This window comes from Ovis aries, chromosome 10 (genome assembly GCF_016772045.2).
Source record: "Ovis aries strain OAR_USU_Benz2616 breed Rambouillet chromosome 10, ARS-UI_Ramb_v3.0, whole genome shotgun sequence".
In the NCBI taxonomy this organism is placed as follows: Eukaryota; Metazoa; Chordata; class Mammalia; order Artiodactyla; family Bovidae; genus Ovis; species Ovis aries.
This window is the reverse complement of record NC_056063.1, coordinates 71,468,344-71,480,605: the sequence shown is the minus strand read 5'-3', so window position 1 is coordinate 71,480,605 and position 12,262 is coordinate 71,468,344. Positions and strand designations below refer to the sequence as shown.

At 38.3% G+C, this 12,262-nt stretch overlaps 1 protein-coding gene across 6 annotated transcripts in view; it reads right to left on the bottom strand.

Moving 5' to 3' along the window:
• Positions 1–2,018: 2,018 nt before the first annotated feature.
• Positions 2,019–12,262, bottom strand: part of LOC106991387 (ATP-binding cassette sub-family C member 4-like) — a 589,015-nt gene continuing 578,771 nt past the window's right edge. For 3 of the 6 annotated variants that reach the window (XM_060394634.1, XM_042254994.1, XM_060394635.1), the window contains one exon: positions 2,019–3,914. In XM_060394634.1, coding sequence (XP_060250617.1) covers positions 3,813–3,914 — 102 coding nt within the window. In that variant the 3' untranslated portion in view covers positions 2,019–3,812. Of the gene's footprint in view, positions 3,915–8,584; positions 8,720–12,262 lie in introns of those variants that run through there. The other 3 variants (XM_042254995.1, XM_042254997.1, XR_009595284.1) reach the window with 2 other exon arrangements.

Sequence of the window (12,262 nt, the reverse complement as noted above, 5' to 3'; positions counted from 1 at the left end):
GTACTTTTCTTTCAATCTGTAAAAAAAATGTTTCCCTTACTTCTATCTATTTTATGTCTTATTGGAATAAATATAAACTCATGGATTTTTAAAAATTTTTATTATTGCAAAATGTAGGGTTTAAAAATCCTCAATCTACTGTTTATTGTTATTTACTTACAAAAGTTCTAATGTGATATAAGCTCCATCTCAGGCACTCATTTTTTTGTCTAGGTAGTCTGCAAAATGTAATTAAAAAAAATGTTTTTCACATAATGTCCTCCAGAATTAAATGTGATTAACTATTGGATCAAACACTGGTTTGGAATACACAAAGCCTTCACCTATTAGGTGGATAATTGTGAGCATTGTTGCTGAGTGAAAGAGTGAAGTTAGTCAGAACCCTCCAATGTAAACTCCGTGTAGAACATTCTTAGTGTATCTAAGCCTTAACCTTGTTCTTCTTAAAAATATCACACAATCCCAGTTTGATTATGGCAGGTCACATGGTTCTGGTGTATAAATTAAGGTTTCATAGGGCTGGGGCATGTTATTCCTTCTAGTAATGTTATTTTTTTAGGTCTAAATTCAAATAAACATGTATTTCTCCCAGTTTTCAACATACACTGCTGGTTTAGTCTTTGAAAAAAAAATTTTTTCCTTAGAATATTAGGTTTAAAAAACAAAAACTCAGTTAATCCATATTCTGTTTTAAAATTAAAATTAATAATGTATACATGAAATCTTGGTTTAAAAAAACCTGTTGTGTTTCTAGGTACCCTCTTCAACACTAGGACTATGCTGCTGATTCAAGAATAGAATCTATATAAATACATGCACAGAATTGTTTTTAGATTAAAGCTACACGGCTGTAGGGTGTCCATAGTCCATTTTGTCAAAGATGGTGCCAGTTTATCTCCCTGGCAGTCTGGCTGGTTACTGCTTTCCTTTCACTCTCAAGTGTCCCACTCTGGACAGTACATTCTTTGGACACCCACACTGCTGGTGAGAGCAGAGAAAGACCTAACAGGCAGATCAGTGTGACTGACTCCAAAACCAGGGCTTTCTGTTATCCCAGGCTACTTCTTAGAATTCCAAAACTACAAAGTTCACAATGAAGGTTTGTTCTCAGTCATCATTTCCTCATTCAGAAAACATTTTCTGAGTGCCCCCTATGTAACAGATACTGTGCTGAAAGATGTAATTAAAAAGTGAATAGGGCACAGTTTCAAGTCTTTTTCTCACTTGGTTTAGTGAGAAAACAAACCATATGAATACTCATAGTCAGGGCAGGCTACATAGTTTACATAACCTGTGTAAAATGGAAAGCGCAGGGCCCCTTGTTTAAGAATCATCACACTGGATAACAATAGGACACTAACCAAGCATGGTTCAGTTTAACAAATGAGAGGTGCTCAGGGTCCTACAGAAAGACGAGTTACCTAGGATGATGACTGATCTTAAGGTGACTTCCTAGAAGAGGTGACAACTGGGCTGACCCTGGAGAATGAGATTTCTCCCCTTCATGGACCTTCTCCTCTATTTTTTAAACCAGAGGGTATTGAGGAGAATCACTAAGTCATCATTTTGACTTACACATCAGTCATCAAGAGTTTTCCCCACAGTACTTCTTCATCACCTACCTTAGAGCTGTGACACAGGTTATGGGGGGACATGGAGACATGCTGTTCAGACTTTCCTTCAAGGACTCATTGCCCAGCTGCTGGGGGTGCTGCCAGTGAGCAACCTTAAACTACCAGGCTGCATGCAATGATCCTTCCAGGTGGAGGTATAAAGACCTGGCCATTGGATGTGCCAGGACAACTCTGAAGGGCCATCTTCACTCCAGATGCCCCATGGGATCAGCTAAGGTCATCCAGCCAGTGATCCAGCTTGATCCTTCCTTCTGCCCTATCCCGTTTCTTCCCTCCTGATTCCACAGTGTTGATTCCAAGGGCAGTCCTGATAAATATCCCAGCACTAAACTCAATCTGAGTCTGCCTTCCAGAGAACCAGCCTGCAACATGTATCAGAAAACATTTCAGTACTCAAGGAGGACTTTTATTTGAAAATTACTGGTTACACATGTCCTTAAAACATTTTAAAACCCCAAAATAAAATATAAAATGATGGAAACAAGGACTTTTTGTGTGAGTATCATTACCTTTGGTTTAAAATCCACAACCTAATATTGTCTGGCCAAAATAAAATTAAGTTATATATTAATAACAAAAGAAAACTATTCTGTTGAAACACATGAACGTGCCATTTTATACAAAAGGCTGAATGTTAGCAGTTCCACATGTTCAATCTAATAGAAAAAAATCCATTAGCATTTGAAATTTAGAGAACATTACACTTATAAATAACTCATGGGTAAAAGATATAGTTAATGAATTAAATTAGGAATTAGAAAATGCATAAAACTTGGCTATTGATTGGTGTAAGTATCAAAACTTGTAGGCTGTAGCTAAAGTGGATCTCAGAAAAAATGTCAATTTTATATACTTAGGTTAGAAAAATAGTAATGTTATTCATCTGTTTGTAATTTAAGAATTTAGAGAAAAAAATCTCAAAAAGGAAAAGTTGAAAGAAAGAAAGAATGATATGATGAACTAGAAAGAAAAACAGAACATCAATCCAGCAAAAAGTTGATTCTTTGAAAATAGGAAAAAGTTATACAAGATTACTCATAAAAAAGAGAAGGTTCAAAGAAAAGTAAAAGGCCAAAAGAACACAGAGATGCTGCAGAGATTAAACATGTAAGATATTGTGAATAAATTTATGCCAATGAAGCTCAAAACTCAGGAAACAGATCCACTTCTAGAAAAATGAAACTTACCAAAATGACTCTGCAGAAATAACACACTGAATAGGAAGCACATAATTACCAAAAGTTACCCAGACGATGATGGCTGCACAACACAGTGAGTGTGATGAATGCCACCGAATTGTGTGATTAAAAATGGTTATATGGCAAATTTTATGTTATATATATTTTACCAAAATTATTTTAATGTAAAAAAATAAAATCCTCTATCTAGAAGACAGTCTAGAACATGTCTGTCCTTCATTAGCAAATCCCCTAGAGGGGTTCCTACTTTGATAAAAGGTATTTTCTCTTCCTTCTCTTTTAGAGGGCTTCCCCAATGGCTCAGCGAAAGAATCTGCCTGTAATGCAGGGGAAGAACGTACAATATTGTCCTTCTGTATTTTAACCATAAGTTTTTTGGAGGGTGACACCTTTCTTTCCTATAATATTACTTAAACTACATTACTATATGTTTTTCCTGTAGTATTTTAACCAGAGGTCTTTGAGTGGAAAATGGATAATAGTTCTGTTAAAGGAAGTGGTGATACAAAACGGCATCATCACACAGTCTTTAAGAATCCCTAACATAATTAGAAAGTAATATGTAATTCTGGGAACAGTATATATACATATATATATGTGTGTGTGTGTATATATATATATATATATATATATATATATATATATATATATATCTGTGAGAACTTTGTCTCAAATCTTAGAAAATGAGTTTGGCTCCAGAATATCTCAAGACACAAAACCAGCTCTTACTGGTGGCCTGCACCTCTGATTTGGATAAAAAAGAAAATAGTATTATATATAAATAAACATAACAAATCCTTTTGCAAGAACTTGAACTCACTGAGTGAAGCTGGAGAAAAAATTTTAGATTAATATTTGTAATATATAAATATCTGTTGCTGGTGTAAAAAAAGTATAATATAATTTATGCAGTGTAGAAACCTATTGGAAAAATGCCTTTGGAATAGACATGAACTCATGGTAGAATCACAGAGTTAATTCAAAAATTGTGAAGGCTGAGGGTTGTCCACTTGTCATTCATAATATTCATAACCACACAGTCACTGTGAGTGATATCTGGTTGTTCGCTTTCAGAGCGCACCTGAGGGGAAAAAAGACAAAAAACACACGTTCATGAGTTTTAAAGTCCTTCTCCTAAGGCAACACATTCTTAGGTCCACTGCTTCACGTGAAGCAAATCATATCACTACTAGAGGCACAATAGGAAACACCAGGGGTGTATTTATGCAATAGAGGAAGTACCCCCATTAAAACCTTCACTGGGGCTGGATGTAATGCCAAACAACCCGTAGATACACTTGAGTTCTGATCATTCTGATTCACAGATATGCTTTATCACTAGAGTAAATTGATAAGTAAAATCATTTTACTAACTCAAAGCCTGGAGAGAAATTAAAAACAAGGTGACAAAGAGGCTGGGAAATCTATTAATACTGTCTGCCCAAGGGTTTCTCATTTTCACACAAAAAATGAGCACAACAAATTTGGATGTTAATATCAGGTTGTATTCCCTGCATTATATGAACTCTGATTGACAAGCATTGAAAATAAAGAGTACAAAATGGAGAAAGCATAATACTATGCTCTTGCCTGGAGAATCCCATGGACAAAGGAGCCTGGTGGGCTACAGTCCATGGGGTCACAAAGAGTTGGACATGATTGAGCGACTAACACACACACACATGTAGTCATTAAAAAGAGTGAGATAACCATATGCATTGATATAATCTGAGATACAACATTTAGTGAAAAAAAGAGAAAGAATAGCTATCATTTGTGCTTAGAAACAGGAATTTTCTTCCTGATACACAGAAGCGCTCAACAGAACAGTCGACAGTGGTGCTGGGACTCCACCTTAGGGGAGCTGTGTGATGACAGGAGTGGAGAGTAATTTATCTTTTTGTTCATAAATTTTAAAAAAGTGTTTAAAAAAGTTTTTAAATTTCGTAGCATTAGATAAGCCATGTGTTTTAAAATATATTATTATAAATACATTTTAATTGTTTAGAGTAGTGGTCCCCAACCTTTTTGGCACGAGGGACCCAGTTTCTGGAAAACAGTTTTTCCACAGACAGGGCGAGAAAGGAGAGGGTCAGGTGTAAAGTGAGCGATGGGAGCAGCAGCTAAACTTTGCTCCTTTGCACACCACTTACCTCCTGCCGTGCGGCCCAGTCCCTAACAGCCCACGGACCATACCAGTCTGGCCCGGGAGTTGGGGACCCCTGATTTAGAGTCTCTAAAGCTACTTAGAACTATGGGTATATTTTTTTATTACTGGAAGGCAAGTATTCTGTCTACAGTCTTTAAAAAAATGATCCCACTTTTATACTGTAAAACACTTTATATTCTCAAAGTCCTTAAGCATCTGCTGTCTCATCTGATTCCTGTAATAAGTGTGAAGAAGCCGGCAGGGCTGTAATCCCTGCTCCATACACAGGTGAGGACCTGAAGCTCAGAGGCCCTGGGGGACAAAGGCCACATGGATGCTAAGTGCCTCCTCCATCTATTCAAATGGGTCTGGGCTCCCAGAGCTCGGATATGAGGATTTTATAACTTCTGGGGTCTATTAGTTGATTTCATCATTAGACAAAAGGACACCTCTGTTACACACTGGGAACAAAGAAACTTCTAAAAACCTCAACCAGATCTGCTTTATCACAGAACAGAGTAGATGACAGGCATTCATTCTTTGAGCTGAACTGTGTCCCCTCCAATTTTACATGCTGAAGTCCTAAACCCCACCATATCTCAGAATGTGACTGTTTGGAGACAGTGTCTTTAGAGAGGCAATAAAGTTAAAATGAAGTCATACAGGTGGGTCCTAATCTAACAGACTGGAGTTTTTATAAGAAGAGATCAGGACACAGGCTCACTCAGAGGGAAGACCCTATGAGACACAGAGAGAAGACAGCGTATCCAAGCCAAGGAGAGAGACCCCAGAGGAAACCAACCCTACTGACCTCTTGACCTCAGACTTCCAGTCTCCAGGGCTGTGAGGAAATAAGTTTCTGTTGTCTGAGTTGCCTGCTTTGTTGTCTTTGTATGGCAGCCCTAGCAGACTAATGCCCCCTTCAGCTTTATGAATCCAAAAGGTACTTTTTCTACTACTTCATGGATCAGGGTCAATCAGACAGTGATCAGTTCACCTGAACTATTTGTTCAAGAAAATGTGATATGGAAGCACCTTCTCCCAGATGTTGGGTTTTCTCTTCAGAAGAATGAATTCTGTTCTATTAGAGTGAAAACCTTGTAACTTAGGCTAATCAACCCGTTGTTACAGCTCTGAACCAGACATTGATATCTGATACTTGCAAATTCAAAAAACTAATAATCTGACAGCTTATCCTCCTAAGAGGATGTAGAGTATGCAGAAGTAATGTCAAGATGGGATGAGAATCAAGAACTGCATTTCTTTCTGTAGAGGTGACCTGAGCCAGTGGCAGGTCTGAAATCTAAGAGTGAGTTTCTATCACCCTGTGAACCTGAGTGACCGTCTCCACCTTGGGTACCATGTGAAAGGAGCAGTGTTCTCAGACTCGACACAGAACACAGTACTCAGGACTGCACTCAGCCTCCCCAGAAATTCCCCCTCTGTGCTTCCTGGACCAGCTCTGTGACCTTGGGTGAGCCCCAGACCCAATCTCTTCATCCATGACTTGCGATAAAAAAGGGCAGTCATGAGGACTATGTGAAATCATACATGCAAGAACTGTGTAAAATAAATTATAAAAAACTACACAAATTTAATTTACCATTAATATTGTTAGAGTACGGGCAGGATTACTAGACCAGGAATCACAAGATTTCTAATTCTATGACCTATGTCTGCTTCTGTATGTATCTTCTGTGACATTCGATTTAAAACATATACTTAAAGAACAGATATCTAATTCTGTGTCTGCTGCAAACTAGCTTAACACCAATTATATACATGAGACCACATTGCTTCTGAGGACTTAGTTTCCTCACCTATAAAATGAGGAGGTTAAACCCTATTATCTTATCTGGGCTTATCTAAAATTCAGAGATCAATTTCTCATTACTCAATGATTTGATCATACATAAGGATAATATGTTTTTTTAAATGAACACTTTGACCTATAAGTGGGGACACCTCTCTTTGATGTGTAATGCCTAAATTCAAAAGAACAAAAGGGTTTTAAGAGTCCTTGCTGCTTTGTGACTTGGTTATATGGGAAATCACAAATGATTAGCAAGTCTCAGGAGGGAAACTCTGAGTGGGAGACACTCTAGATAAACGCACTCTGTGAATTTTAGGCACAAAAAATACAGAGCTCCATGTTCAGCTACTCAACATTTGCATACAGTACAGTACTTACAAAAAGCTATCTCCTACCCTATGAACAGTGGAAGGTACTGCTGTGCATTTCCTCATTTCTAAGGAGGATTGAGATGAAACAGTGACAGAGGAAATTTAGGTCATATTTTAGATAAGTCTTTCATACAGAAATACTGTTAGTTACTGAGGTGTGTTTTCTTTAACAGATATTTTAAATACTACACAAGTAATTGTATTCTACTTACAAGTGGGAAAATGAAAATCTGGGAAAGGCAGAAAATCTGGGAAAGGCAGAAAAAGATGAAGAAGGTAAAATGCATCCATAATTTAATATCTAGAGATAAATTTTCAATGGGGAAGCCTCACCACTTACAGCTGGAAACCTCACCCCACCCTAAATCACGCATCTCAAGCAGCAAGAACACCACACCTTCCCTCCCTCCCTCTATCTTAGCATCAGTGTCAATCCCAACTTGTTCCAGAATGAATTACAGGCGGCTGCATGATAATGGCTAAGTCCCTCAAACTAGACCTCAGCTGTCACATCTATACAAGATACTATCACCTCACCTTTGATAGAAAGACACCACATGACTGAAAGTCACTCATCGAGGGCGTTCCTCACACTGTGTAGAGTGCTTAGTGCCTTCACACACCTCATCTTCAAGCACCATTCAGAGTACAGTGTTAAGGTTTTGTGAATTCCTGATTTATCCTGATGACAATCTACCTTCTTCTGGAAGGTAGAGGGGGCATGGGTGTGTAGGGGGTAACTGGGTAAAATTCTAAACAACAAAGAATTGGGGATTAAGTGACAGTATCATGTAGGAGTTTTCTTACAGGTTAGAAACAGAAGCAACTTATACCTTCCCTGGAAAATCTTCCTAGACTCAAAATATTCCAAAATTTTTCCGCATTTTTTTCCTAAAACTCAAATTTCATGGATATTTGACAGCATTTGTATCACAAGTGTGCTGAGGACCAATCATAATGAAACGTAAAGGGTCTGCAAAATGAGAGTGTTCTGTACTCTAAGGGAATCTGAACCTAGGGTCCAAGAGTCCTATCCAAAATCTGTCTCTCAGGCACAGGTATGCATGAGCCCAGAAGGGCACACTCATCCTAAATCCACCCCCACCACTGCTGCAGATTCTCAGCAGACCTGCATTCAACCTGCCATGTGTTAAGACCCAGTCATGAAGCTTCCTCTTTGGAGGTTTAGGATTGAAAAGGGCACAGAGACCCCTGGTGGAGATTCTGAAGACTGAACCTGGAGACAAACCGTAATTACAACACCCTGCAGCTGGCTTGGAGAAGGAAATGGCAACCCACTCCAGTGTTCTTGCCTGCAGAATCCGGGGAGCCTGGTGGGCTGCCGTCCATGGGGTCGCACAGAGTCAGATATGACTGATGCGACTTAGCAGCAGCAGCAGCAGCAGCAGCTGGCTCACCTGTTTTGCTCTTTCAATGAGAGCAGCAGCCTCAGTTTCATTCAGCTATTGCACCGTCTTGTAAAGCAGGCTGTCTGTATTTTGCAGCATTTCATATTGCTCATCATCATCATTCAGCCTCCCTGAATCCAAAACCTGCCAATCACCAGAAAGAAACCCATTATCACCAATGTTTCACAGTAACATATTTGTGTGTGTGTGTGTGTGTGTGTGTGTGTGTGTGTGTGTGTGTGTGTGAAGTCATTTCAGCTGTGTCTGACTCTTGGAAACCCTATGGACTATAGCCTGAGACGTTCCTCTCTCCATGAGATTCTCCAGGCAAGAATATTGAGTGGATTGCCATTTCCTTCTCCAAGGGATCTTTATTACCCCGGGATTCAACCCATGTTTCTTAGGAGTCTCCTACATTGGCGAGTGGGTTCTTTACCCAGGGCACCAAATGTTTCACAGTGACATTGTAACTTGGACAATATTTCAGAAACCAGCAGGACAGGGAGAATCGGGAGAATCTATTCGGGTAGAGGACAGGCTGGTGTTTAAATGGTTTGATTAACCTCTTTTACTAGGCAGACAAAGGCCTAACCTGATCTCTTATTAGTATAGGGTTATTGGAAAGGAAGAAAATGGAAGTTTTATACTATGATTACTGGTACTCAGCAGTCTGTAGCATCTTATATTCTGCCCAGGGCATTTGGAGTTGTTATCATTAGTTAGCACTTTTAGCTCTCACACTTTGAGCTCTGAGGTATATTTATACAGATACACAGAGCTGGCAAGTACCTTGATTCAAGAAAATCAATTTATCTAAAAAAAAGTAGGTTGATGTCATACAAACCAGATGGCAGTGACCTGACAGCAAATTGGCAACTTGGTTTGACAGAATCTGAGCAATATTTGGGAAAAATAAAGAAGATGCTGCTGGAATTTCTTTAGGGTTCTGGATTACTATCAGCTGCTAAGAGGGGCAGAATCCTTTATCTGAGAGTTAAAGATGTTTCTGGAAGTTGGCTGTGGTTGTAGTTTATTATTCTGAGAGTGAAAGGCTGGCCAAAGGAGCTGCTACATAGCAGCTTTAGTAGAATTGCTCTGCACACACACACACAAAAAAAATGAAACAAAAAACACCTCTAGAAATCCAGTTTTCTCCTTGGATAAGATCAAAGAAGCAATTAAGAAATTGAGCTTGTAATTCTAGTGATCATGGCCCACACAGCACATGGAGGCAGCCCAATCTGAATACCTGGGACCTGAACCTGTTTTCACAAATTATCTGTCACTACTCCTTTTTCTTTCTTTCTTAAGCTGCCTTTGTTTCACCCCTTATATTGCTCATTAATAGGTTTGCTGGGTTTTCTGGGTAGCTCAGCTTGTAAGAATCCACCTGTAATGCAAGAGACCCTGATCTATTCCTGGGTGGAGAAGTTCCCCTGGAGAAAGGATAGGCTACCCACTCCAGTGTTCTTGGGCTTCCCTGGTGACTCAGACAATAAAGAATCTGCCTGCAGTGTGGGAGACCTGGGTTCAGTCCTTGGGTTGGGAGGATTCTCTGGCAGAGGGCATGGGAACTCACTCCAGTATTCTTGCATGGAGAATGTCCATGGACAGAGGAGCCTGGCCAGCTACAGGCCATGGGGTCACAGAGAGTCAGACATGACTGAGCCACTAAGTGCAATACGTCTGCTAATTGGAAATTGAAAGAGAGAGGAAGAGACTCTTAACTTTCCCTTTCTACTTATTACTGGCTTTGGTTAATGATTTTTTTTAGGGGGGAGGAAGTATCTAAAACAATTTGCTCAAATGTTATAACTATAAAAACTGTTCTGTTGTTAAGTAGTACTTCGTTCTTCATTTAAAGTAAATGTATCTTAAGACAGTATGCTGAAACTCTAAACAAGACACAGGTTGTTTTTCCACATCTAGATATTACAGTTATTTCTATTCTTTGTATTTAATTAGAAATATTTATTAAGTCTCATAAAGTCCATTTTCCTGTAATCTTTTGTTCATTCCTGTGGATCATTGCTAAGGGCAGTTTTCTCAAAAAAAACCCAAGAATAACAAAATCTGTCACAGCCACATAATAATTTATGTCTTCTGTAATTTGGCATGCCAATTTATATGCTCTCAATGTATAATTTTACTTAAGTATAATGTGTTGGAACATAACTACTCATTCTGATGTCGAGGAAGAAAAAGTACAATTTTAAAACACAGGTCTCCAAACACCTATGGTCAATGAATCTATGAAAGATTAGTCAAGAATATACAATGGAAAAGACAGTCTCTTTGATAAATAGTACTGGGGAAGCAGGACACCTACATAGAAATAAATGAAATTAGAACACACTAATTTTTTTTGTATATGTATAACCATACAAAGTAATCCATAAACAAAATAAACTCAAAATGGTTTAAAGACCTAATATAAGACTGGATATTATAAAACTAGAGGAAAACACAGGCAGAATACTCTTTGACATGAATCACAACAATATTTTCCTAGATCAGTCTCCAAAGCAAAAGAAAAAAAGCAAAAGTAAACAACTGGGACCTAATCAAACTCAAAAGCTTTTGAACAGCAAAGAATACCACCAACAAATTGAAAAGACAACACCTAATGAATGGGATAAAATATTTACAAATTATGCAACCAATAGGGGTTTAATATCTAAAATATATAAACACCTCACATAACTCAATATAAAAAAACCAATCAACAAATGGACAGAAGACCTAAATAGACATTTCTCCAAAGAAGACATACAGAGACCAACAAGCACATGAAAAGATGCTCCACATCACTATTTATCAAGAAATGTTAATCAAAGTCATAATTTGGTATCACTCACATGGGTCAGAATGGCCATCATTAAAGAGTCTACAAATAACAAATACTGGAGAGGGTGTGGAGGAAAGGATACACCTCCTACATCATTGGTGGGAATATAACTTGGTGCAGCCACAATGGGAAACAGTATGGAGATTTCTAAAAAAAAACCTGAAAATAGAGCTACCATATGATCTAACAATCTCAGTACTGGGCATGTATATAGAAAAGACAATAACCCTAATTCCAAAAGATACATACACCAACGTTCATAGCAGCAACACTTAAAATAGCCAAAATATGGAGACAACCTAAGTGCCCATCAGCAGATGATTGGTATAATAAAATGTGATACCTCCCCCCCCACACACACACTTATGCACAATGGCATATTACTCAGATGATAATAAATGGTGAAATATTTCCATTTGTATTAACATGGCTGAACCCAGAGAATATCATATTAAGTGAAGTAAATCAGACAGGGAAAGACAAATATGATATCATTTATATATGGAACTTAAAAACTAATAAAAACAAATCTACATATAAAACAGAAATAAACTCAGACACAGAAAATAAACTCACAGTTACCAAAGAGGAAAGGAGAGGGCACATAAATTAGGACTATGAGATCAATAGATACAAACTACCATAAATGATGGTGTGATCACTCACCTAGAGCCAAACATCCTGGAATGTGAAGTCAAGTGGACCTTAGAAAGCATCACTACAAACAAAGCTAGTGGAGGTGACGAAATTCCAGTTGAGTTATTTCAAATCCTAAAAGATGAGGCTGTGAAAGTGCTGCACTCAATATGCCAACAAATTTGGTAAACTCACCAGTTGAC